Source organism: Hydra viridissima, unplaced genomic scaffold (genome assembly GCF_058129835.1).
Source record: "Hydra viridissima isolate aposymbiotic clone 2 unplaced genomic scaffold, HvirCarnegie_v1 scaffold_10, whole genome shotgun sequence".
NCBI classification, from domain to species: Eukaryota; Metazoa; Cnidaria; class Hydrozoa; order Anthoathecata; family Hydridae; genus Hydra; species Hydra viridissima.
The window spans coordinates 7,120,346-7,148,160 of record NW_028324309.1 but is presented as its reverse complement, the minus strand read 5'-3'; the positions used below and the strand labels follow the sequence as shown (position 1 = coordinate 7,148,160).

At 29.8% G+C, this 27,815-nt stretch overlaps 1 protein-coding gene and 1 pseudogene across 6 annotated transcripts; one reads left to right on the top strand and one right to left on the bottom strand.

The window, feature by feature from the left end:
* The first annotated feature begins 896 nt into the window (after positions 1-896).
* LOC149882924 (protein O-glucosyltransferase 2-like) lies at positions 897-26,484 on the top strand. Of its 6 annotated transcripts, none has more exons than XR_016456317.1 (11): positions 897-1,350; positions 9,702-9,873; positions 11,702-11,904; positions 12,218-12,417; positions 21,634-21,711; positions 22,073-22,242; positions 22,345-22,579; positions 24,797-24,992; positions 25,193-25,282; positions 25,913-26,038; positions 26,303-26,484. XR_016456317.1 is itself a non-coding variant. In XM_090100049.1 (11 exons), exons 1-11 carry the CDS (start codon positions 1,302-1,304, stop codon positions 26,318-26,320), a joined length of 1,551 nt encoding a protein of 516 aa, XP_089956175.1. In that variant the 5' UTR covers positions 897-1,301; the 3' UTR covers positions 26,321-26,484. The 6 variants fall into 6 exon arrangements, 5 of the variants coding, with proteins under 5 accessions (XP_089956175.1, XP_089956177.1, XP_089956178.1 ...); XM_090100049.1 differs by having other exon boundaries at positions 24,797-25,006; XM_090100051.1 differs by lacking the exons at positions 897-1,350; positions 9,702-9,873; positions 11,702-11,904; positions 12,218-12,417 and adding an exon at positions 12,695-12,765 and having other exon boundaries at positions 24,797-25,006.
* On the bottom strand, positions 6,073-7,331 carry LOC149882925 (uncharacterized; annotated as a pseudogene).
* Positions 26,485-27,815: the final 1,331 nt, after the last annotated feature.

Below are 27,815 nucleotides of genomic sequence, written 5' to 3'. Positions count from 1 at the left end.
TAGATTTGGTTTTGCACGAATCTGCTTTTTAAATGTTTTTGGATATCATCAAGTAATGAGGCCCAATAATTTTTTCCACTCCGTTACCGTAACATAAGTGTAACTACATCTGTGAATTATTATTATTTTTGTAACAAATTCTATTTTTCTAAAGAAATATACTGGGTACTATAAATACAGCCTACATGTTAAGTATATTAGCCAAATTTAATGACATAAAAAATTTAATTTATGTGACAATGTCTGCTCCGTTACTGACATTTGCTAATTATTTATCATTTAAAAGCAAAACAGTGTAAGTTACATTTTAAATTAAAGGGAAAATCTTAGTATACTGTGAGGAGGGAAAATGATAAAATTGTAAACATTATCTTTAAGTTTTACCCGACTCAAGCATATAATATTCGAACGAAAAAAGAGTGAGTCAACCAACAAAAAAGTACGCACGGAGACTTATTGAATTTCTCATATGAATAAGATGATAAAGCGAAAAGAAGAGTAAAAAGTAACAACAACCAAGAAAAGACGTACACGCAGAGAATTATTGAATTTGTCAAATGAATAGACGATATACCGAAAAGAAAAGTAAAAACAACAACAACCAAGAAAAGACGTACACACAGAGACTCATTGAATTTGTCATATGAATAAGATGATAAAGCGAAAAGAAAAGTAAAAAGCAACAACAACCAAGAAAAGAAGTACGCATAGAGACTTATTGAATTTGTCATATGAATAAACGATAAAGCGAAAAGAAAAACAAAAAATAACAACAACCAAGAAAAGAAGTACGCACGGAAACTTATTCAACCTGTCATATAAATAAATGATGAATAAGTATCAAAACGGTAAACAACCGAAAACTATAAAAAGATCAAAAAAGAAGAGAAGACAGTTTTGGGAAGACAGTTTTGGGAGGACAGTTTTTGAAGAGAGGTTTTAAGAGTTTTTGAAGAGGTTTTAAAATGGCAAAGTAAGAGTTAAGAAGAGTAAGAGATTTAAAAGAGAATTTTATGAGAAAAGAGATTTAAAAGAGAATTTTATGAGAAAAGAGATTTAAAAGAGAATTTTATGAGAAAAGAGATTTAAAAGAGAATTTTATGAGAAAAGAGATTTAAAAGAGAATTTTATGAGAAAAGAGATTTAAAAGAGAATTTTATGAGAAAAGAGATTTAAAAGAAGATTTTATGAGAAATGAGTTTTAAAGAGATTTAAAAGAAGATTTTATGAGAAAAGAGTTTTAAGAGATTTAAAAGAGGAATTTATGAAAAAAGGATTTTTAAAGATTTAAAGAGAATTTTATGAGAAGTATTTACGAAGATTTTAAAGAGAAACTTACGAAAAGAATTGGTAAGAAAAGATATTTGAGTAACTTTAAATAAGCGTTATTATCTGTATTGATTTATTGATATTTGCATGAGTTAATTTTAAGAGAATATATATTGATGAGAATATTTGAGAATATTTATTAAGAAAAATAAGTAAGAGAAGAAGAACCAGTGGTAAGTACTTTTGTTTGCATTTCGATTATTAATATTATTGTTGTTATTACTATATGCGTTAAATATTGTTATTGAAAAGTTGGATGCTTTACCGCGCACCTTAGCATATCCGCGCCATTACACTTACGTCACACAAATATAAGAGTGCTTACCATTACACATTAATAGAACAATTGTTGAGTTTTATATTATAGAATATACTGAGGACGGCGAATTTAAGTTAAGCCTTTTTTTGATTAGACCTTGCCCATTCCTAACCAAACTATACCCAAACCTAGCCCTTTCCTAACCAAGTACTCCCCAGACCACTAACCTCGTTCCCAACCTCCATATACCTAATCCAAACATAACACCAAACCCAAACTTCCCATTCCCATTCCCCTTCCCCTTGACTGCAAAAAAAAAAAAAATAAACGTAATAATAATAATAAAAAAATAATTAAAAATCCACCGCCCTCACAATACAAATAAATTCAGTACATTGTCTTTTTAAAAAAGGTAAAGCGTCTTTAAAAAAAGAAACTAACTCGACAAAAATCTTTTTCGGATTTAAATTGTACAAATACTGTCCGCTCCGTTACTGGATCATTACCATACATCATGTGAAGAAATTCGTGGTCGCTCACAACCTCATTTGCTTCAATCAACAATTCAAACTTTCATCGAAATTAACCAGATCAATGATATTGTTGCTTAAATGTTGAAATTGGTCATCATTGACATCCATTGCACCGGCCGAAGTAATGCTTTCATCACTGTTAAAATTCTGTAATATTAAAAAGAAATTCACGGAAGTACTTAAAATAAATTTAATTATTATAGAAGCAAATAAATAAGCAAAATAATAAAATACATAAATATTTTTTTACCGTGCTAATGTTTTTGGAAAACATGTAGCAAACTGTAGCCCTCTTACAGAAGCAACTTAAATCTCGATACAAAACATTAAATTTTCTGTCTGTGTGCAGGTGATGCAATTTCATAGTGCCTGTAATAGCCTTTAATGTTTTGGAACATTTTGAGTCAAAAGAAATAATTTTGGATCCCTCAATATATTAAAACTTTATTAATGAATGTCCATTTTTAAGAAAATTATATAAACTTTCTGCATCTGGAAGGTGCAACTTTATTAATGAATGTCCATTTTTAAGAAAATTATATAAACTTTCTGCATCTGGAAGGTCACTAAAGGTTAATAAACCCATATTAAGCAATTGATCTGCCTGACGTTTCACAGATCCTCCTATCGCATCCGGTGCTCCCTTGCCATGCCCACTTTCAAAAAAATTCCAACTGGCTAAATTAAATTTTAATTCGTATATCAATGTAGAGAATAAGAAGAAGTTTTGCTTATTCCTATATTGTGTGGTTGGTCCATCAGAAAAAAAATGAAGATCTGTAATTTGTGGGTTATCTATCTTGAGTTCAATTAGCACGGGTTCCAGATGTGCCCATATAGAAGGAGGATCGTGCCTCAAAGAGTCGGATATAGTTGTAAATGACTGATGTCCATCCATTTTATAAATTACTCCTGTATGCAATGTAGCTTGCTTGTTATTTGCTCCAAAATGTGAAGATTGAATTGCAGCAAAATTCTTGCACACATAGTTCTCAGAAAAATCTATATGTATAACAGCTTCGTTCACATTTACTGTTTCTTTAAATTGTTTGAACATTCTGAACTGGTGTCTTATTATAAAAACATGCTTGCATAGCTCGTTTCGAATTGATTCACAGAATTTTAATTTAAGATCTTTAAGTGTTCCACGCTTCACACTTTTCCTGATAACACTTGTTGTTTTCTTTTCTCCCATCTTTTCATATTCCTGTTTTTCTTTTTCCCACTGGAACCAAACTATAATACTTTCATCTTTTAGCAATCCTTTTGCTTGAAATTGAACACGAGACTAAAAACAAATGTTACATTCTCTGAACATGCATTCTCTTCTATCAGTACTACAACAAACTTGTTTCACTACTTCTACAATATTTTTTTCTTTCAAAACACGCAGGTTAACAAGTTTATCACAAAGTAATTGTATGTTCTCGTGTTTTTTGTACAGACATGTATCTCTATCTTTAGCCGACGGTTTGCGGACAAAAAATGGGCGATAACGAGTAAACGTTGTATATGAAATGTTGTTTCTCGTATATTCCGCGCTAAATTTTTCATAAAGGTTTATTGATAAATCGAGTAGTAGTCGCTTTTGTTTTTTATCTTTATTTTTTGTTACAGTCTGTTTCTTTCCAGTTGTTATTCTAGAATTGTCATCATGTATAAGAAACTCTCTGATCAAATTTTTATATTCGTGATGTCAGCTCCGTTATGTTGTTGTCAACTCCGTTATTAAGAAGAAATCACGGAGTGTACAGTAACGGAGTAGACATAATTATACATAATCAATAATATCTCATTATTACTCATTGGAAAACATCTTTAAAATCTTTTATTGCTATATTGTCCAAAATAATTAAAGAGTACTAAAACACGCCATATAAAAGTTTGTAATTTCACGGAATAAAAAAGCGTAACGGAGTAGACTTCGAATAAGAATATCATTTTTAAAATAAGGTAATTAGGCTCTCATTTTTATATAAATAATGCTTGCAGCACGATATAACTTTAAATGTTAATAAATTCCATAGAACTGGACTTTTTTTCATTATTTTAATTAGTAAATAAGTAAAAACTACAAACCTGTGACTATTTTAGAATGTAGTAACGGAGTGGACAAATAATGTGGGGACAGCAAGTTTTTGACAAGAGCTACAACAGGATAAGGTGTAAATTATTACATGTATTAAAATACCATATATTAGCATGTCTAAAGCACCAAATTATGTCCCCGATTAGCCTTAATACAAAAGAAAAAAAATTATTGAGTATAACAATATAGTCCTAGATGCAGGACATCTACGGAGTCGACATTTTTGATTAACAATTGAGCACACAAAATTTTAAATTTTAGTTGGAAATATCCGATAAAATGCTAGTTGATATTAACGATAAGTATTACTACCCACGGTGCTGTTTTTTATGTTATTTGTACAAGAATTGCGTTTTTATAGCTGTCGGACAAAATTTCAGTAACGGAGTTGACGGAATGAGAAAATGACTCTTCTATGTTCTCCACTAGGGTTAGGACTATTGTAATTGTAATTGTAAAAATTAAATACAATTACACATTACAATACAATAATATTGTATTGCAATATTACAGAAACAATAAAAAAAATTTATTTTGGTATTGTATTGCTGTGATGAAAAACAATTACAATAAGTATTGTATTGTTTTTTTTTCTAACAATACAACAAAATTCAAGAACTATTGTATTGTATTGCTGTGATGAAAAACAATTACAATAAGTATTGTATTGTTTTTTTTTCTAACAATACAACAAAATTCGAGAACTATTGTATTGTATTGTTTTAATGAAATAAAATTACAATAACTATTGTATTGTTTTGATGAAAACAATTACAATAACTATTGTAGTGTATTACTTTACATTATAGTAGAAAAGCTGACGTATTTTAACGTATTTATATTCATCTCTGACGAACTTACTATTATTTTTGCTATTCTTTATTTATTTACGGATTTGCAACATATTGGAAATTTTATTTTTTACATATTTAGATTTCGCATCACTTATCTTGTTATGTATTTCTATGCTCTAAATGGCCGCAAAATATTGCCTGTCTGATGATAGCCTTACTATTATGAAAAATAACTTTCATAAATTATTTTATTCAGCCCTTTTATTTTTTCCTCTTGATTTTAATACTGCAAAGGAACTTAAAATATATACGAAAATTAACTTTAGTAATACAAACAGTTAAACATAATATTCTTCTTAAATATAAATGTTAATGTCTTGAAATGTTGAAGAACCAACATAAAAAAATTAATGATGACGAAACGAAGAGCCAAAAGGAGATTTTTCTTGATGCGTTTAAGGCCTGAAAATAAAACAAAATGTTAACCGTACTATTTTTAACAATATCTTCATATTCATTATTTTTCCAAATATCTCATACTTTTTCTTACAAAGATTTTAATTGCTAAAAGTTATACTGGAATGAGTTGTGTTTATAAGATTTTGGTATAAGAATAAGACTATTAGATGTTTAAATATTTCCAACGAATAAATACCTGCACCGTAAAGTTGCTTTTGTTTGAATTCAGGGTGATGTGTAATCATCATTATCATCAAAACTCTGACTTGAACCACTGGAGACCTGATTAAGTTGATCTTCATCATCTTCTAAATCAATCTCTTCAAATTGGCTATGAGATGCATTGCGCTTAACTGAAGTTGAGGTTCTGCTCGAGGAGGCAGCAGACACGGAACTGTTCATGATCAGACTTAGATGGACCTTCAAGTTGACTTGAATAACATTATTTCAGCATTTTTACTCTTCTTGATACTTTGTATCAAAATATGATATTTCCTAACAGTTTTAGTCAGTTAAATTAAAAGTTTGCATTTTGACAGTTTTATAATATATTTATTTTTAATTAAATTTTTTTAATTTAAATTTTTCAAATTAAAGTAAAATCAAAAATCAAGTTGAAAGAATTAAAAAAGATAAATTTGTTACAGCAACCAACAAACCCTCTAACAAACTGCATTTACCTGATTAAAGTTGTAAATCCCACTGAATTATGACTTTGCTGCTGTTTTGATGTATATACACCAGACGAGCCACATTAGTTGGGTCCAAACGACTTCGTAGTAGAGTTACAATATTTTGTGCCTCTGAGAAAACTTGTTTTGATGCTGCAGAAGATGCTAGGACGGAGAGCACAGCACGAGCAGCTGTAGACAAAAGTGGAAATCAAAAATCATTTTGTTTCCACCAGCAAAGGACATCATTATCTTTTGGCACTTTGACTTTTGAAAAAGCTTCCCACTCCATTAAAATAAGAAGTTTCTCTTCAGCTCCAACCATTGGTCTGTTGCTTTTTCTTCATCTCTGCAGGCTTCATAAAGGGGGTCGTTTTTACGGGAAAACTCCTAAAAAACCTCTGGGCGTGTTGCAGAGGTCCATTCTTCGTAGGAAGAATGTTCATTGATAATTTCTCGTTTGACCTTTTTGAATAATGCCAGGGAGAATCGACGTAGAACCACACCACGGTAACGTGAATCTAAAAAGTTGGCTTCAGCAAAAGCTTTCTCATCGCAGCCATGATTCTTAAACTTTTCTTCATCTTAGACAAAACAGCTGCACAGTAGTTCTTCACATCTTCTGTGTTTTCTTCTGTCATGCTGTCAGAGAAGATTTTGTGCAAGTTGAACACTACGGGAATGACTTCATGAATTGATGGCTTGTCTTCAACAGACAAGGTGTTGATTGCGCCTTTAAGCCTTTTCATCAAGGGCAAAACTTTCTGCCAGATTTCAAAAATGGATTCATCAGGAATTTCTCTCCACCAGGTATTCTGCTTGACAGGGAATTCTTTTTCTTTCCTTTTCTTTGTATGTACAAAAGAATAGGCTTCGCATCTAAAATTGACTTCAAGCAAAAAACATACTATTCCAGCGTGTCTTGACTAAGCTTTGAATTTTATGGAGTGGTCCTTCAAACAAATTTTTTTGTTTCAAGTGCGCTGCAGTGGCCTCCATTTGACCTGCAATCATAAAACTAACCTTTTTACTGCATTTGATTAAGAATCTTTCAAAAATTGAAATTTTCTTTTGACTTAGGCAACTCAGAAAGTTTAACTTGTCACGCTTTTATATTGACACGCTTTAACATTGTCTGGACACGGACTGTGTCAATTCTTCCGCGGAAGAATTATTTATTACGTAATAAAAAACCATGACTATAAAACAATAAAAAACCTAATTTGTACTAGTCGGCTGGAAAGAATTAGGCAGTCTAAAATTAAAGTTAAAATACAATTTTAGACTTATCAAAGTTTAAAATTTTAGTTAATTAAACGTTTATTGTGTAAATACTAAGTAGATAGCAATTCAACATAAAATATTTTTTGAATCGGGTAAAATCGGTTGTACCCGAGAATGAACCACAAAATATTTAAGAAGATTTTAGTTAATAATATATTATATAAATTACAACTAATATAATTAATGAAATTCTATATAAGTTTTGGTATACTCTTTTTACAATACAAGACTTTACTTATAAATAGTTTTATTAGAAATTTCCCGAATTTTAAATTGCTAATTCAGGATAATTTCGTAGCAATAAGGTTTTTAGTTTCCGCTCATTGTGGTATTTCATTGGTATTATTACGTAAGGCATACGTTCGCAAATGTTCTTTTGATAATTAATCCGTACCAAATAAAAAGAGTGTAGTTTTTAATTTATTTTGTTTGCAGACAAAAAGCCGCAGAAATTTAATTTTTGATCTTTTTGACTACGTTGGTAGTGCTATGGTGGTTCTCAGTTCTTCAGGAAAAGCTAGCACTAGCTTTTCAACTGTTTTAGCTACTTAGCTAAAACAGTTGAAAAACATCCAGCAATTGTTGATTGTGTTTGTACATTAATGTCATGTTCTGGAAGGTGTATTGAAAATTGCGATTGCAGGTGTTGGAGCTATGTTGGCTGGAAAGACGTTTCCACACAGTATTAGAGTATTACGTATGATCGTGGAAGAACTAATTTCACTTTTGTTCTCTAAAGACATAAGTGATTTTGATTCTTTAAATATTCATCTGAAAAAAAACAGCAAGTAATAGTAGAGCATCAAAACATTGAATCGACTGTTTAATAAAGCCAGTTTTCATTGTGTTATCCCAGTAGGCACGGGACCTAAAGAAGATGTCTTTTGAACGTTGAAAAGACGTCCAAATCGTTCAAAAGAATTTAAAAGGTGTCTTTTTTACGTTCTGTATCCACTGGAAATATTTATACGCGCCGAACGCGAAAGTAACTGGACTTTGCATTTGTGGGCAATTTGACGAGCATTCTGTAGTTTATTGGGCCGGGCGAATAAAAATGAGCAATTGCTTTTACTCAGTAATTGGTCAGCTTTACGTGAATAAAAACTTCAACAACTTTTCTTAAGTTTTTATTCACGTAAAATTGAGCAATTACTGAGTAAAAGCAATTGCTCATTTTTATTCACCCGGCCTATTATTGTAAAATATTCTGTAATTTTTAAACTTAAAGAAAACTATTCACTTCATTTTTATTATCTATTTTACCTATCTCAGGACGTATTTTATGTTGAATCGCTGTCTTAGGTCTGCCGAATCCCTTTCATTTGCAGAAAAATGATGATTTCCTTTTTTTTGATCCCGTTAACGTTGATTTTTAATATTTAAATTTGCCCAATGTACCATTCTGGCACCCCTTCCCCCTCCCTTTATGTTTCAGTAAAATAGAATCAATCATTAAATATTAGTTGTACCCTATTTCCAGGTTACAAGGGTATATATTCGGCAACTAGACTATTAAAACATTTATTAAGTTTTGACAATAAAATAATTTTTTTTATTACAATAACAATATTGTTATAGTATGACAAAGACGAATTACAATACAATATTTATTGTTATTGTAGTGGGTCATTACAATACATTTTTTTTTCAGATATTGTTATTGTTTTATAAAGATGAATTGCAATACAATATTTATTGTTATTGTAGTGGGTCATTACACTACTTTTTTTTTTCAGATATTGTTATTGTTTTATAAAGATGAATTGCAATACAATATTTATTGTTATTGTAGTGGGTCATTACAATACATTTTTTTTTCAGATATTGTTATTGTTTTTTTTAAAGCAAAAATGTGAAATAGTTTTAGTTTTCCAAAAAAAATTTTGTAGAAAACTTGTTGGATCCCGTTAATAAAAGGCACATCTCTTATCTTATATAGCTTATCCCTACCTCTTTCCCTTGTGATCCTATAACTTTGAGAGGTTGTGGTTTTTTGATTGACGCGCAATGATCTTTTTTGTGATGTGTATTTAGGTGTTTTTACCTTTAAAAAGCACATACCTCCTATTTATTTGTTTGAATGACTTAACGTCACCCTTTTCATGCATTAAGCAATTTACTTAAAGAGAACGTTTTATTAATATTTGTTTTGTGAGCGAATTTTGTGGCTATCTAATAAAACTTTTATGATGTTAAAAAGAATAGTAGGTATACAGTAATAATAATATTGCAAGGTATCTATTTATTTAAAGCTGGGTCTATTTTGAGTACCATTATTTTTAGAAAAAAAGATGCTGCTCAGCATTGTAATTTGTATGATATTTTGTGGTTTTTATACTAATGCTGCATATGTTAATGCAAAAACTTCAATAGTGTTTGGACCTGGTTTAAGAACTGGTTTTAATGTACCTGTGAGATATTTTTATATTCAAGCTGTTAATGATGATGGAAAAAAGTAAGTTTTAAAACAAGAGTTTGCACCATAAGAAAATCTTTTTAGGATTTATGTTAGATATCTTTAAAGGTCTTGCAAAAACAGTTTTTTTTTTAAAAAAAAAAAAATGCTTTTTTCTTTACCAATTTTCTTTGTAATCCTATTATCTAAAAACTTTAAGTGATCTAACTTATTTCGTACTCTTTCTTTATTATCATCTCTATCCCTCATGAGTTGCATTTTTATTCTTCTTCAAAAATATTTTTAAATTAAGTTGAACTTTAGTAATTACACTCATAGCTGAACACTTTAGTCTGGTATATATTGGTTCCTAATATCTTGTTTTGTTGAGAAAAACTTGTAGAAATAGTAGATTTCTTGTAATTCTTAAATAACTTTCAAATTCTCCTTTGTACATGTTGAATCTTAGGCTAAAAGGTTTGACATTTATGTAATAGTTTATTACCTAAGCAAATTTGATGCAAATTTTTTTAGATTATGTAAATCAAAAACAGTAAAAATAGAGGAAGAAAGAAATTTAGGATAACAGGATTCAAATTCAAGCATGAAGAATTTAGTAAAGCAATACAATTTGAGGAGTTTTTGTTTAAACAACCAAAGACTTTAAAAATTTTGCACACAGAAAATGTCAAATCTTGTTTTTATTCCCATCTTTTTTAAATAGAGTACAAAAACAGCAAAATACTTTTAACTCTTTGGAATTTTGTATTTGTATAAATATTTATTGGCACCTATTTTGTGCATCTAAAACACTTCCCTCTTCTATTATAATTAATTAATGGTTGTTTACCTGGGAATAAATGGCCATTAAAATTTATTTTTGAATTATTTAATCTTATCTGACTTCCATTTCCTCTGAATATGATAATATTTTTTATTTGATAATTATATAATACCCTAACAAAAAAGTTTCATTAAGTATAAAACATTTTTTGAAATAATACCAAATCTGGTAAAATTTTGCAAAGGAAAGGTGTATGTTTAAAGATATAAACATGAAAAGTATTTATCTTGCCATTTTATACCAAGATTATAAGTTTGACTGGAATATGGGGGTATAATTCTCACTAAGGTCCAGGTCTCAGCAATATATATACAGGAAGAATCAATCAATAAAGCTAGAAAGATACTTTAGAAAAGTGTTTAAAACAACACTGTTTTATGGAAGAAGCAAAAGTTGGATGTTTCAGCAGGATGGAGCCACACATACTGTGCATTCAATTCAAGAATAGTTCAATGAGAATGGCTACAAATTTATTCCTTGGTGTGCTCTGTTGCTGATTTAAATCCTATTGAGGATGTATGGAGCTGGATTGGCAGAAAACTTGCCAAATTTAAGATAGTTTCAGTTAAGAATCTTAAACAACAGTTATCAGAATTTGGGCAGAATTGCCAAAAAATTATTGCATGAGATTGATTGAATCCATGCCTCGTTGACCCAATTATGTATAAAAACAAAAAGATGCTACTTTAAATGTTAATTTATCATTTTTTTATAAAGTTTTTTTTTGAGTGAAATCAATTCTTTTTAATTTAATTGCCAGTTTTTATAAAACCAAATTAATAGTTATATCTTGCTTTTGTATTTTTACATTTATAAATTCCATTGCAAAATATTTTTATTTCGTTAACTAAAGCTTTACTAAAGCTACCTTGATAAAAAATTTGAAAAAATCTTTTGTTTTGACAATTTTATCATCAAAAAAATAGGCCAATATAAAAAAATTGCCTTGTATAAACTATATATATGCACGCACATATTTTCATAAAAGCAAAGAGAAATTATGTTTTAATTTCTCTTTGCTTTTATGTTAGAATATTTTTTTAGTTTAACTAAATCACCTGGTCAAGTTTTTCAAGTAAATTTCAAATCTAAAAGTTATGATAATGTAGCTATTGGACGAGAGGTTTTTGATAGAAATGATGGAACATTTCTTGTTCGCTTTCGATTACATGCATCATATGAAAATATAGTAGTTTATGTCACTCTTAATGGTGAGAATGTTGGTAAATCTCCATTTTCTTTAACTGGTAAGTTTTTAATAACTTATAAAAGTTCCTTTTTTTTTGTGTGAATGGGAATGTAAAGTTAGTAAATTATTTTTTATAGGAAAACATGATTTGATTTTGTATTAAATTGCAAATGTTTCTCATTTTGCATTCATTTAGGGAAAAAAGGCTGTAAAAAAATATTGTTATAAAAGTGTTTAATACCATAAATGGACAAATGTTGAAAGAAAATAACATTACTATTTAATTATGCTTAAACTCATTAAATAAATTACATTGAACAGTTTTATATTTGCTACTTTTCTACTTTTTTTTTTCTGCAATTTTGTTCTAGGAATGCTGTATTGCGAAAAATGTTTTTGTCCTGATGAATCTGAAAAGCGATGGACAAAAAACATGGCTTGTCCTACAAGCTATCAACAAATAGAAAAAGATTTAAAGCCATTTCCAAAAATAAATCTTGAAAGCTTGTTGGTTACAGCCACAAGGAGTTTCAATGTGGCATTCTGCCATTATACAGTCAAGAATAATAAAGTAAGCAACTATTTTTGTGATGATTTTTGTTTATGTTGGTGTACCCTCATTAAAAGTATATAAGAATTTTATTTCAATTATATCCAGATTATATTTTATTTATACTGTTTACATCATGAATATGTCATGGACATGTTCTAACAAGTTTTTGTTATGTGTGTGAAGAATTAAATTTTACATCTCAACATCAAAATTTCATACCATTAATTGAACAGTGCTATTTAGACTATTTTGGATTTCCTGTATTCCACATAAATGTTGTGTAGACTCCTATTAGGTTGGGCTAAACAAGAACCTAGACATTTGCCATATGCTTTACCAATGATTTGAACTGAACCTAAGGATCATGTAAGTAATTGTTATTTTTGTTTGACTCAAAAGGCATTACGACCAAGTCCAAACACACTATCCAGTATCCTAACTTGTCTTTAGCCAACAGATCCATCTGACATAGTGCTGAACTGCCTGTGCTAAAGCCTCCAAATCGATCTGAAAGTTGGGATTCTAGTATGGAACTTGCAAATGGAACCAATTTGCTAATGGAACCAATTTGCTAATGGAACCAATTTGCTAATGGAATCAATTTGCTAATGGAACCATAGAGACAGAAAATATCACTGTATAAAGAAAAAGTGGTCCAAGCCTAAATGACTTACTCAGACCATAAAAATATCAAAAGTGATCCTTTAGTGAACCCTATGACATACTTTTACCACAATTACACATAAAGCTCAGCCTGATAAAAATTTTTGTAAAAGCTATACCAAAAGATGGCAGTTGATTTTTTTTTTATCTGAAAGAGAAATTCCCCAAACTCAGTAAGGCAAAAATTAAAGGAATATTTACAGGTCTATAAATACAGGAATTGATAAAGAAAAAAGCTTAAAGAAAAATTGAATGATCAAGAAAAACTCAACTAGAAATGTTTTGTGAATGTTGTCCAAAGTTTTCTAGGAAGCCATAAAGCAGAAAATTACATTGGCTTAATAAATAAACCTTATACTAACATATAAAGCTTTGGGGTGTAACATATCCTTTAATATACATGTGGATTGAGACGAAAGTTAAGTTTTTTATACCATGCCTTAAAATCACATTTAGTTATTTGTAATTATTTAAGTCATGTATCAATGGCTTGGGAATATTATCTAAAAAATTTAAATCAAAATGAATCTTAATTTTCAAGAAAGATAGATTTAAGAAAAAACAAAAACTTTTTTTTGTAAAAAATCCACACAATACAGATGCTATTGTGGTAAATCATTTCATGCAAGAAGGTAACACAAGAGCTACTATTTGCAATAATATCAAGAGATGCAGAGATGACAAAGATATTAAACAGCAACATAAAGGTTTTCAATTGAAGGTGTGGTAATCATAAGAATCAGGGTAATTTGAAAAGAGCTGCATAAAATTAGCTTTGTGTAAGTTAGTGTAAATTTGCCCAAAAATTTTTATCAAGTCACACAACCATATATCATCAACTAGCTCAAGCAGATGTTCATTACAAAACACATGAAAAAAAACTTAAATACAATTGAAAATTATTTCAATAGTCAAAAAAACTAAATCAAAAGCTGGTAAATCATCATGTGGGTCAGATAATATGATTGTTAAAGACAATGAAAAGTATTTCTATTCTGATAGAATACCTGGTAATGATGAAATTTACACAGGTAATATAGATACATATCCAGATGAAATGAAATACAAAGGTATAGAGAAATATTTGAAGCACATGCTTGTATGGTAACTGAATGATATCTGAAAGGAGGTTTTCTGAGGTATTTGTGCGATCAGTCAATATTTCATAAAAAGAATTTAAAATAAACATCAGAAACAAGTTTTAATGGGTCATTTGTAGCATAATACAACCAACATACCCGCAACCATTATTAGCATCTATTTTTTGCTACTTGTTGACAAGTTATTATAATTTTAACTGTATTTTGATAAGGTAACTGTAAACTATGTTTAGTTGGGTACTTATGTATGTAGAAAACTAAAACTTAGGTGTAGTGTAATAAGATTAGTGGTAGATACATACAAATTCATACATAGTAATTGACTAAACTTAAATTCAGTTTGTATATTTATGTTATACAACTATAACAGTAAATGTTACATATAATATACATATACATATATATAAATGTATATTATATATATATATATATATATATATATATATATATATATATATATATATATATATATATATATATATATATATATATATATATATATATATATATATATATATATATATATATTAGGGCGTCCCAGATAGCTGTTCAAGTTTTTGGTAAGGCGTTTGGGCCTAAAAACAACAGCTATTAATTTTTTTCTACAATCTGATCACATATGAGTTAGCACAAGCGACATAAAGTTTGATACTGTGAAAAATATACATTTTTCGTAATAATATCTTATGAATGTTTATTTTATATTTGTTTAGTATTGTTATTTAACTAACTTTGATTATTTTTCAGATTACTAATGATTAATATATAATATAAATGTATCATAATGGAAACTAGACATAATGATCAATATATAAAAATGATATTAGTGACCACTCCTGGTATCAATGACAAGGAAATCAAGGGACATAAACTACCAGCAAAGAAGCAAGTAATTCTTTGCCTGCTTGCAAACCTTAAGGGTTTAAACTTTAATGATGCATTATCTCTTACAATTGATAATGTCCTAAAGCATTATTTCAAGTCAAATATCCCTCCATTAAGTGGAAGAAACAACATTGGCAAAATAATTAAAGAAGAATATAATGAATTTATGAAGTTAATGAAATACAATGAAAATCGAAGACATTTGGATAACCCAGGAATCAAGAAATTTATGTCAACATTAGATGCTACCATGAAATTTTATAAGAAATCTGTTCTCCAAGCTATGGAACTTCAAAAACGACATAAAACAACAAAGGAAAAAGAATCCATCGATGCAGACATTGCTTTCCTACTAAGCATGATAACTAATAGGAAAGCATCTTATTCAGGAATTGACAAAGCCCATTCAAAATTTGTTGAGAAAAGGTAGAAAAGAACCTATGATAAAGCTTTTCCCAAAAGAGACCATTCAATAATGTTCAAAGAAACTGATGAGTTTGAGTTAACCAGTAGTTCTTGTGATGAATCGGTTGGGGGGACTGCTGGACCCAGCTCGGCCTGCTCTGAAATTGAACGACACAAAAGGCAAATTAAATCTGATGAACACATATTTGTCCCACATGATATTCTCAAGAATTCAAATGTTATTGCCTGGAGTGTGAAGAATAACATCATTGTAAAAAAAGATTTTTTTAATTGATTAAATAGACTTGCTTTAATCTGGCTTTATTAACTGGTGGAAGTTGTAAGTAGTAGCTCTTGCCACTACTTACAACTTCCACCAGTTAATAAAGCAAATTTTTACTATCCTGAACTTCCTAGAGCAACTGAAAAGGAACAAGAAAGCTTAACAAATTGTTTCCATCAATTCCTAGCATTAAATTTCACTCGAGGGGATTACCAAGAACTTATTGAACTCAGCCTGTTATTAGTTACAAAAGGATCCGAACCTCAGAAGTTTAGCATGAAGCACCCTGGAGCTTTGCACAAAGCAAGATGGATGGCAAAACTTCTGTACACTATGAAAATAGTATTATTGTCCGGAAAGATAATTGAGCAGTTTCCCAATTCAGAAGTTGCAACCAAAAATCAAATCAAGAAATTAGAACGTTTCTGTGTGTTTGCAGTAAGTGTCTACGTGCAATGGTGGATTAATTGCCCACTTGCAACTGATGCCCCAGTCAACGGTTTGATTTTAGTCAAGAAACTGAAACAGTTTGCATACCATGATTCTATAATTGCTGGCAAGGGAATAAAAGCTCTTAGCAGACATAGTTGGTATATGAATGAAGAGCTTGTTCCATTGGCTCTTTTCTTACAAATGGTATCTGACAAAGACAAAGAGAGTATGAGGCTCCGGCTCCTCCAATTTGAAAGTGCTGGAAGTACTACAGATCGTGTTGGAGCATCCTTCGGAAAGCCTAAACTTAAACCAATTTCAGAGGAGATTAAGTCACTGAGTGATTTGATTGGCCCTTGATCAATGAGGTTTTTCCATATTGTGAATGCTCCCTATGAGTTTCTTCAAACACCAGCCAATGAATGGACAAAACTGGACAACTTTCTTGAACTGAGGACAATTGTTCAAAGTCTTCAAGTAGTCAACAAAGCTGCTGAAAGAGGAGTAAAGCTATGATAAAGAGTAAAGCTATGATAAAGAGGAGTAAAGTCATGATTTCTTGGGTGTAACAATGGACAAAAAAAGGTTTCAAGATGTACTCCAAGTAGTGGAAAGTTCGCGAAAAAAAGTTCCAGATCAGCGGAAACTATCATCTTGTTCTCAAGAGAAGTCGCAGTTCCTAGCACTGGATGATGATTGATGATTAAATAGATAAATGAGGTTTCGATTTTTATAATAAACAATGAACATTGTGCATCATATTACATCATTCAATGGAAAATATTGCGTTTTTCATCCTTTAATTTGTATTTTAGTCTAAAAAGATGAAAATTCAATAATATAATGTAATCTTCAATTTGATTGTGCTGGCTAAATTTTTTGAAAATCATAAAAACACATATATTTCCGGTGTATATATGATGAAACACAGTTGCAAAATTTTGAACAGCGACTTTGCAAAAAGTTGGGGTGGCTGGGATGCCCTAATATATATATATATATATATATATATATATATATATATATATATATATATATATATATATATATATATATATATATATATATATATGTATATATATACATACAGTATATGCCAAAATTGTCATCATGTTTGAAATTTTAGTTTTATTAATTAAATTTAAGACTTAGCTAACTGAAAATATTGCTTTTTATTAAATTTAGAGGATATTGAATTTTTTTAAAAATTTTTATGTGATGAGCTAATGGTGACAATTTTGTCGCAAATGTAAGCAAATAACATATTTAGTAATACAGTACTGTGAATAAGTTTTAGCCCACTCATTAAAACTCATGTTTTTTTAACAGATTTTGAATAATAGCTTCCGATTATTTTTTAATATAAAATAATGTCTAACTTCAAACAGTACTAAACACTATTTTAAGACAAAAGCAATATTTATCAAAAGTTTACATAAATTTTTGTATTTAGATATCAATGTGTTTATTTTTATTGTATGCTGATCTAAACCAAATTTGTATCAGCTTGTTTGTTTTTAGTTTGCTCTTGCATTTTTGTTTATTTATTGCTGTGAAGGCATCATATTAGATGATATTACAGTTTACAAAGATATTTCATAGATATTGTGTGTTTAATATTATTTGTTTTTTTTTGAGAGCGAAACTTCTAATTTACCCTTTTTTTTTTTTTTTTGTATTATTATTTTTATTGTTATTTAAGTAATAAAATGGGTAAAATTCCACTACTGGAACGTAAAAAAAATTATCGTACTTCATGAAGAAGGTTATTCTCAACGACAAATTGTCCAAAAAACAAAATATTCAAAGACAGCCATTAGAGAAACAATAAAAAAATTTAAAAACACGGGATCTCTTGAGGATAAAATTCGAAGTGGAAGACCTCCAAAGCTTACAAAACATGACATAAAGTATTTAAAAAATCTGTCTCTGTGAAATCGGAAAAAAACCTCCAGTGAACTAGCCAAAGACATTCAGGCTGCGACTGGGAGAAATGTTTCCTCATTTTGCATTCGACAACATTTGCTAAAAGCTGGGTTAAGAGCGTGTGTTGCAGTTCAAAAGCCTTTACTACATCTTGGCAATAAAGAAAAATGACTTAAATATGCAAAACAGCATAATAATTGGATGCAAGGAATGTTAAACCATGTACTATAAACAGATGAATCAAAATTTGAATTTGTCGGTAGCAGAAGACGACAGTATGTAAGAAGAAGGGTAGGAGAGGCTTATCGCCCTGATTGTCTACATCCAACAATCAAACATGGGGGAGGTTCTGTTTTAGTTTGTGGTTGTATTTCATCATCTGGAGTAGGTTATTTAATCAGAATTGATGGCAAACTGACAGGAGAACAGTATAAAGAAATTTTAAGACATCATGCAATACCATCTGGAATGAGACTAATTGGTAATAATTTCATTCTACAGCTAGACAATGATCCCAAACATTGTTCCCGAGTGGCCAAAAAATGTTTACAGGACATGTGTGAGGAGGGAGTTCTCGAAGTAATGAACTGACCTCCTCAAAGTCCAGATTTGAACATTATTGAACATGTTTGGGATTATTTGGATAAAAAAAAAGCTGAATATAACCACAAAAATGTTGAAGAATTTTTTCGAATATTAAAAAGAGAGTGGGACAATATTCCACAAAATTTTGTTACAAATTTATATGAATCTATTCCCAGGAGATTCGCTTCTGTGATCAACGCAAAAGGTTGACTTACGAAGTATTAATTGTTCTTTCTTTTTGTATCATATTTTATGAAATTATTTCTAGATATTTTTGTTTATAATAAATGTATATATAAGCCTAATTTTTTTTTTACTTCATAAGTCCTTTACATTTTATGATATATTTTATGATAAAATCAAAAATAATTATAAACTTATGGTGGGCTAAAACTTATTCACAGTACTGTATATATATATATATATATATATATATATATATATATATATATATATATATATATATATATATATATATATATATATATGCACACATACACTTAACCGCAAAATTAATACACCACTTATACATTTCAATTTTTTTTAATTGTAGTCAATATTGTTATATATTTTGACAAACATTAAGAATAGAACACTTGAACACAATTATTTTGATGATAATAATAAAATTGACTTTTAACAAAACAAAGTAAAATGATTATTATTGTTATGCACACTAATACAGCTTAAATTGAAACATTTTGACTTAATCAATAACTACTGTTACCACCTCTTGATGTTATTACAGCCTGACAGTGCCATGGCATTCTTTCAATTAGAGATCTAATCGTTTCTTGAGGGATATCTTTCCATGCACAGATAAGACTTTGTCACAGCTCGTCTAGAGTGTTAGGTGGTGGATGTTGGCTTCTAACACGGCTTCCCATCATGTCCCAAAGATGCTCTATTGGGTTTATATCTAAACTGAAAGCTGGCCACTTCAAAACATGAATTTAAGGTTGTTTAAGTATTCAGCGATAATGTGTGCCTTATGTGGTCTAGCATTATCCTGCATAAGAAAGAATCCATCTCCAATGTACGGTGCAAAAGGTACCAAAAAAGGTTCTAAAATGTCTGCTATGTATCATTGAGAAGTCATACAACCACCATCAACAATAAAAGCTCTGTGCGAGCTGTTAAAGATATTCCGCCCCATACCATCAATGAGCTGCTTCCATATAAAGTGGTTTCTAGAATGTTGCAAGCAAAATATCTTTCAATTGGTCTTTTGTACACTCTTGGGTGGCAGAACTTACAAGACAAAACCTTGACTCATCTGTAAATAAGACCTGTCCCCAATCATGTATTTCCCCATTCATATGCCTTGGCAAAGTCATCTAGCGTGATCATTGGTCTCTACAAACCTTTCTAGAACCCTACTAATTGTTGTATGAGACACTCCAAATCTTTTACCAAGTTTGCGATTTGTTAATCCCTCATTGGACAAGGTAACATCTGCAACACATTAATTGTGACTTAAATTTTGTCTAGAACACTGCATTGCAACAAGATGTGTTGCTCAAATGACAGTGATCTTTTCTACTGTTAAAACAATTTAAAAGCAATATATACTTTTCTTTTAGAAGTGGGGTTTAATTACAGCAAAACATGCTACTTATGAAAAGCTGCTATAATTTCAAAATTAAATAACGAAAACAGAATAAAACCTACAAAAGGCGTAACAAACATTATCATCTTTGTAATTGATAAATCCAGGAAATACATATAATTTTTCAAAATAAGTCAGAATTTATAAGTGATGGGTTTATTTTGTGGTTAAGTGTACATACATACATACATACATACATACATACATACATACATACATACATACATACATACATACATACATACATACATACATACATACATACATACATACATACATGCATGCATGCATGCATGCATGTTCAAACTTATTGTTTTTATTGATTGTTTCAAACTTATGAATGCATGCATGCATGCATTCATAAGTTTGAAACAATCTAAAACTTGATTTTTTTTGCTAAATATAGTAATAATAGATATGCAGTATGAAATTATTTTGAATATTTTACACCAATTCAAAGTATAATTATATTTTAATATAACTTCCCCGAGTTTTCATGACAGCTTTAAAACAGCCAGACTGCTTTCCTTATTTGTTGCACTAGGTCAGACTCAAGTATGCACCAGATCTTCTCTGATTTAGTCTTGAAGATTCTATTGCAGATCAAATTGAAAAGTTCAAGGAATTGCAGTCAGCTAAAGAGGGAGGCCACATATCCAAACATAGAGAGTCTCTTCTTGCAAAAACTGGATGGTTTTTATGACCATATGGCCTAAAGCCAAGTTCTACTAAAAAGCTGAAGACCAAACTATCATTGAACCATCTGAGCTAATTCCAGCCTAAACCATAGTGTTAGCATGATTTAGACTGAAATTTTATTTTTGGACGTATTTTGTTCGTATTTTGTTCTGGCCAAATAGTGAAAGTTTAATCATCAGAGTAAACATTTGGGATGCCATAGTTTTTCATGAAGCTGAGCAACACTGGTGTCCTTAACCTACTCTTCCCCTTGTAGAGTCACTAAGTAACTGTCTCTTAGGATTTCTTTTCAGCTCACATTCAATAGAATTTCTCAGTTTTTTTTGTCTAGAAAGATCTTTTTCAATCTATTTGTTTCCACCAATTTCTAGGTCTTTGAGTACCTTGTATCATTTCGCTCAGCTCAAGTCTTCTTTCACAATTTTTACAATTCTTGCTTTTTTCTTCACCAGCATTCTAGTTTTCAGTTTTCTTGCATTTACTTCTGTTGTAGTATCTATTATTTGCATTTTGATCAAATTTTACAAGTATATATATTTTTTAGTACTAAACAATAACAAATGTATTCCTGTACAACTTTTAATCAGATCATTTCAAGATAACTTAGTTTATAAAATCTTGTTTACATATTTTTATATTTTGTTCAGGTTTATCGGAAGTGTTATGGTACTATCAATGATTTTAAAATGTTTACTGATGCTTGGTTGCTTTCTGTTACTCGAAAGGTGTTTATTTTCTTTATTAAAATATTTTAAAAATTTTCTTCATATTTTCCCATCTTTATTCCATCTTTAAAAAACTATGTAGTTTATTAACTAATAATAAACTGGAGTTTAACTTTAAGTTGACCTTTACTTAAAAAGATTTAAATATTACAAAACTAATTCATTTAACTCACTTATCCCTAATCATATTGACAAAAGCACTAAAAAAAAAAAAAAAAAAACTTGTCTGTTGTAGATAATGTTCTTTTATTAGAAAGAGTTGCCATATCCCATCAGTTGAATGTAATGATAATTTATATGAACTTTTTTCTTATGTATTTCATGATATATTAACAGCATTGTTTTGTCATTAATATTTTAGGTAAAAGTACCAGATGTTGAGTTTTTTACAAACCTTGGAGATTGGCCATTAACTACTAAAAGATTTGATCCTATGCCTATATTTTCCTGGTGTGGGTCAAATGAAACTTTTGATCTTGTTTGGCCTACTTATGACTTAACTGAATCTACTCTTGAGACATTTGGTGGCAGGTAAAAATTATGACAAAAAGTTTTGTCTGATTTTAATTTAGCTCTTTAGAAACTTTCTTTACTTTTTAAAAGTTTATTTCTTAATATAATTTTATTTTACAGAGTTTCGCTTGATATGACTTCAATTCAAGGAAAAACAGGCCCTTCTTGGTCTAAAAAAAAACCTGTAGCTTTTTTTAGAGGTCGTGATAGCTGCCAGGAAAGATTAGATTTAGTTAGCCGTTATCGAAATAATTCAAATTTTGATGTAGGAATCACCAATTACTTTTTCTTTAAACATGATGAGACAAAATATGGACCCATTGCAAACCGAGTCTCTTTTTATGACTTTTTTAAAGTATGTATTTTTTGATTATGATTTTTTTGCTATATTTATCATAAATATTTGTTTATTTTTATATTTTGTATGAAACTGGGATATTATTCTCTATCCTTATTACTAGCAATAAAAACTCATTTTTTTACTCATAATTATTATACATATTTATCATAATTTACAAAAAAGTTAAAATGCATTTAAAGTAAACAAAGTCAAAATATTTATCATAAATATTTGTTTACTTTAAATGCATTTTAACTTTTTTGTAAATTATGATAAATATGTATAATAATTATGAGTAAACTCAATATAATGTGATTAAAGTATAGATAAAAACTCATCAATAAAACTATGTAACACAATTTTTGTCCCTGATTTCCAACTGTTATTGTCCCTGATTTCCAACTGCTCATGTCTACAGTCCATAAAAAAATAACATTCAGCTCAAACTTTGACAATACAAGAAAATTGTATATTTTTTCGTAAGTCTCATAAAAAAACACATGATAGTGAAGCTATCAAACTCATGAACAATTTTCATGGCTCTCTTTTCTCCCCTGTGCCAACCTGTAAGATCTAATACATCCAAATTCTACAATATAATGCATTCTCCTACCAGCAAGCACTATATGTTCACCTTACTTTTAAGAATTTCCTTGCAATTTTTGCATGTGAAATGAGGTGCCCAGAGCTTGTCTTGATCCTTGACAGGAATGCTGAAGTATCCCTTGTAAGCCTTGCACATCTTACAAGATGCTTTTTTTAGCCTTATCTTTATAAATTGTCCAAACCTGTGGTACATCTACTGGTTGAAGCCATCTAAATAAAGCAATTATTATAATTAATAGCTCCTTAACTGCAGTTTGCTATTCTCTTTCTAAGCAATAACAAGCTAAGATATTGGTTTGAGTCACCTATGTTTTTATACTTGCATGGCTACTACTGGACAGTCATAGAACATTCCAGAAAATTCTAAAAGTGTTATGAAAGTTCTAGACAATTCTAGAAAATTTTAGAAACTTCTGGACAATTCTAGCACTTCTAGAATATTCTAGATAACTACTAAGAATTAAATACGAATTGAGAATTTTCTTGAAAACAGACAAATTTCAAAGTATCAGTATCCTGAAAAGTTTTTGTGGCACAAAAGCTATTTTCAATATGTTTTAGGCATAGGAGGTAAGGAATACTAACTTTGTACTCAGGAATGAGAAAAGAGTAAAAAAATTTACATTGTGTAATTAACTTTTAAGTACATGAAGAGTATCAAGTTAAAAAATTTAATGAACAAGTTGCAAGCAAAAAAAGCTGTGATTAAAACAAATACTTATTGAGTTTAAAATATAATAAAGCTAAGTTATCAAAAAAAATCGAAATAATCTTTATAGTTATTGGCTTTAATGTTTATATAATTATATAACTAATGTTTGTAAATGTAGTTGCTAATATTTAACTATTATTGTTTATAATATACTCATGGACAACATAAAAAAGCTTTCATATAAAGTCCATCATATAATAAACTAAAAATATAAAAAAATGAGTGCGCGGGTAATGGGTCCAAGTTGGATTGCTACAGTTTTAACTGTATGTATTACAGTTTTAAATGAGCACTTAATATATAAAACAGAATATGCAATAAACTAACAGTCTAAAATATAGTTGCCACTTACACTTATTTTTCACCCTGAATTTCTAAAATACTACAACAACAATACAAATTTTAATATGTTTTTTATGTGTATTACTGTCAACCCACCCTCAACTTACTGCTTGTATGTTGACTTTTACCACTAATAACGTGCCTCTGTTAAACTTTTATGTTTATTGATGGCACCATCACACCATGTACAACAGGTTTGGACAATTTATAAAGATAAGGCTAAAAAAATATTCCATTAAAGCATGTTGTAAGATGTGAAGTTTTTTAAATATATTTAAATGCTATATATGTGTGTATGTGTATTTATTTATTTGTCGAAAATACAGAAAAGATGATATCTTTGTTGTTATTCTAAGTTTCATGCTGGCATAATGACATTCTTCAGCCAAAATGCATAATGAAGAAAAAAAGAAATCTTTACAGAAGAAGTTTTAACAAATTATGTGTGTGTAACAAAAATAAACTTCAATTCTTAGATGTGTCAACCTCAATATATATATATATAGAGAGAGAATTATATAGCAATATATAGCATTAAGTGGTTAATGATTAATTTTTAATACATTTTTTAGTATAAATATCAACTGAACATTGATGGAACAGTGGCTGCATACCGATTCCCATACCTTTTGGCAGGTGATTCAGTTATTCTTAAACAAGATTCAAAGTACTATGAACATTTTTATGGAGATCTTTTGCCAATGAAGCATTATATTCCATTTAATAAGGACCTGAGCAATCTAGAAGAGAAAGTTTTGTGGGCAATTCGTAATGATAAAAAAGTTTGTTATTTGCGTGTGTATTTATTTATGTTTTGAAAAAAACAAACAAAAAAACGGAAAAAAAAACAAAGAAAATAAAGTTGCATTTTTTCTTAAATGCTTTGAGTTTGATACAGAAATATTTTTATAAAGTTTTCAGCTCTTAGAAGTTTTAATGACTTTCTCATATGAAAACTTGTAATTTAGGCACAAAAAATTGCTCTGGAAGGTCAGCGTTATGCTCGTGACAACCTCTTGTCTGACAATTTGTACTGTTATACTTACTTACTTTTAAAGGTACTTCTTTTAGTTCTTAACTATTTTTTGGATTTACATTTTATGTCACTTTAAAGTTATTTTCATAAATTTTATGTCATGGGCAATACATGAACAATACATTTGTTGATAATTTATTCTGTTAGTATTTTAACAATCTTTTCCTTAAAATTTTAATTTTGTTTTTCATATTTGCTCAGTACAGCATGCAGCTCAGTACAGCATGCAATTGCATGCTGTACTGAGCAAAAACAAAATTAAAAATGAGCTGTATTGTTGCGCAACAATCATAACATAACATGGAGATTAAATCCGGCAAATTAAAGTAACATTTTTATTTAAAAAATCAACTATCAAAAGTTGTTTGTTTTGTTTTCTAAAATTTGTTGGAAAAAAAAGTTGCACCAGATCTCGTTCATGTATCAACAAGGACCACCAGACAATTTTCACGAACTGACCAAAAATCTTTTCAATCTCCACTAAGTCCACTAAGTAATTGCACATTGATCAAATATGAGAACAATTAGAAAAGGTTTTTGTTGTTAAATTACATAAGTATATGACGTAGTTAAAAAATGGCAGTGATGAAGAACTTTTCCATGTATTTGTGATACAACTTATCTTTGAATATCGTTGAATATCTTTGAATAGGAATATGCCAGGAGACAGTCAACTCCACCAACTATTCGTGAAGGAATGGAAGAGGTGATGCAACCTGAAGAAAAAAGTTGCCACTGTAAACGAAATGTTCAAAAAAAGAAGGCAGCGAAAGTAAAGGTTAATATAATTTTATAAAGTTAATTTTAACGTAAAAACATCTTAGAAATTTAATGAGGTTCAACGCTCGGTTTATCGCTCTACTGTTTAATTTTGCTGCTACGAAAATTAATCAGATATTTAAGTTAATTAATCTGAACTAAAAGGCTGGGTATAAATGACGTTTTCGAGATAAATGAGGTACCGCAATAACAAATTTCGAATTTATTTTATGCTTAATGTTTTTCTTGCTCTAACGTTTTTTTTTTTTCTTCTTGATATTAGGAACATACAGAACTATAATAATCGGCATCAACTTTTCAATTAAACACTGGATCAGCGTTAAGTCTGGAATTTTAAACATCGTTTCAAATCAAATATTGAGATGCAAATTTCAAATTTAACAAAAAAGAAATTGACCAACTGTAAATGAGTTTTATTTTGAGAGTTTAACTTACGACTTGCTATGATTTTTTTATTGAACTCTAACAATAATTTTAAAAACCAAAAAAACCCAAAAAAACTTGGATTTAGTTTAAGTTAAAAAAGTTAATTGTCTACTCATTTGTTTTATATATCAAAAGTGATATGTATATGTTTTATATATCAAAAGTGATATGTACAGTATTGGACAAAACATTTGCAACCAAATAATGCTAATTTAGTTTCTTTATATAAAAGTGCTGCATTTTTTCAATTTAGAGAAATAACTATGTAACTGTTTAGAGACAAAGTTCTTCAAGTTTTATTCATCACAAAGTTCATTATTTGTACACGAAAATTAATAAATTAATCAAAAGTATTAAAAAAAGTTGATTTCCTTCTGGACAAAACAAGTGCAACTCGACAAAATGTTGACCAAGCTGTATTTCGCTATCAATATTTCGTGGCGAATCCTTTGTTGTCGATCACAGCCTTGCATCTTCGAGGCATAGATTCGATCAGGTGATCAATGAAACTTTGTGGAATCGCTGCCCAGGCCTTTTGGATTTGTTCAAACAGTTGATCCTTATTACGAACACTTTCACGATTAATTCTGCGGTTGACGATCTCCCACAGGTTCTCGATAGGGTTGAGATCTGGTTTTTTAGTAAAATCAGCGGTTTCTTTGCAGGGCGTCGAGAAAACAATCCGGCTTCAACAGCACGTCGTCTGATTGTTCGGTGCGATACAGGCAGCTCTAATTGCTTTTGTATCTCGATTGATGATATCCAGGGATCCTTCTTGACGGATCTGGCGATCATAGAATCCTCTCTAGAAGTGGTGGAACGCAGTCTTCCACCTTTGTTATCTGCTGCCAACTTCCCCGTAGAACGATATTTAGAACATAGTCTTGATACGGTCCATTTTTTCACGCGATATTTATCACAAATACTTTTTTGTGACATTCCACTTACGTAATCGCCAATAATTTTCTTTCTTAGTTCCAATCCAAGACTGTCGGGAGCCATTTTTGCACTTGAAGTCATAAAGATAATAAATATTTCTGGATGCTACTGGATGCTTCCAGATGCTTCTTCTGGAAACTTCTGGAAGCTTCTGGAAGCTTCTGCATGCTTCTGGAAACTTCTGGATACTTCCTTTAATTATTAAAAAACTTCCGTGACGTTGACACGGACCAGAATTAAGAAAATGAAACAAACCAAAAAAGTTGCACTTGATTTGTCCGCTGCAAAATGGCACTTGTCAACGAAATTCTGCCTGTGTGCTGTCACCTGTCAGCTGATTGCTCATGTCATGGCATGCTATGACTCCAGACTCCTGAACTGTTTGCTGTGGTAGTATAGTTCGTTTCGTT

Excerpts from the sequence above, each read along its gene's own strand:
- LOC149882924 (XM_090100049.1), top strand. The coding sequence starts at position 1,302 with ATGAGAAGTATTTACGAAGATTTTAAAGAGAAACTTACGAAAAGAATT. Across the intron at positions 12,418-21,633 it reads ATACAGTCAAGAATAATAAA|GTTTATCGGAAGTGTTATGG; the intron begins GTAAGCAACTAT and ends TATTTTGTTCAG. Across the intron at positions 22,243-22,344 it reads CTTGAGACATTTGGTGGCAG|AGTTTCGCTTGATATGACTT; the intron begins GTAAAAATTATG and ends TTTATTTTACAG.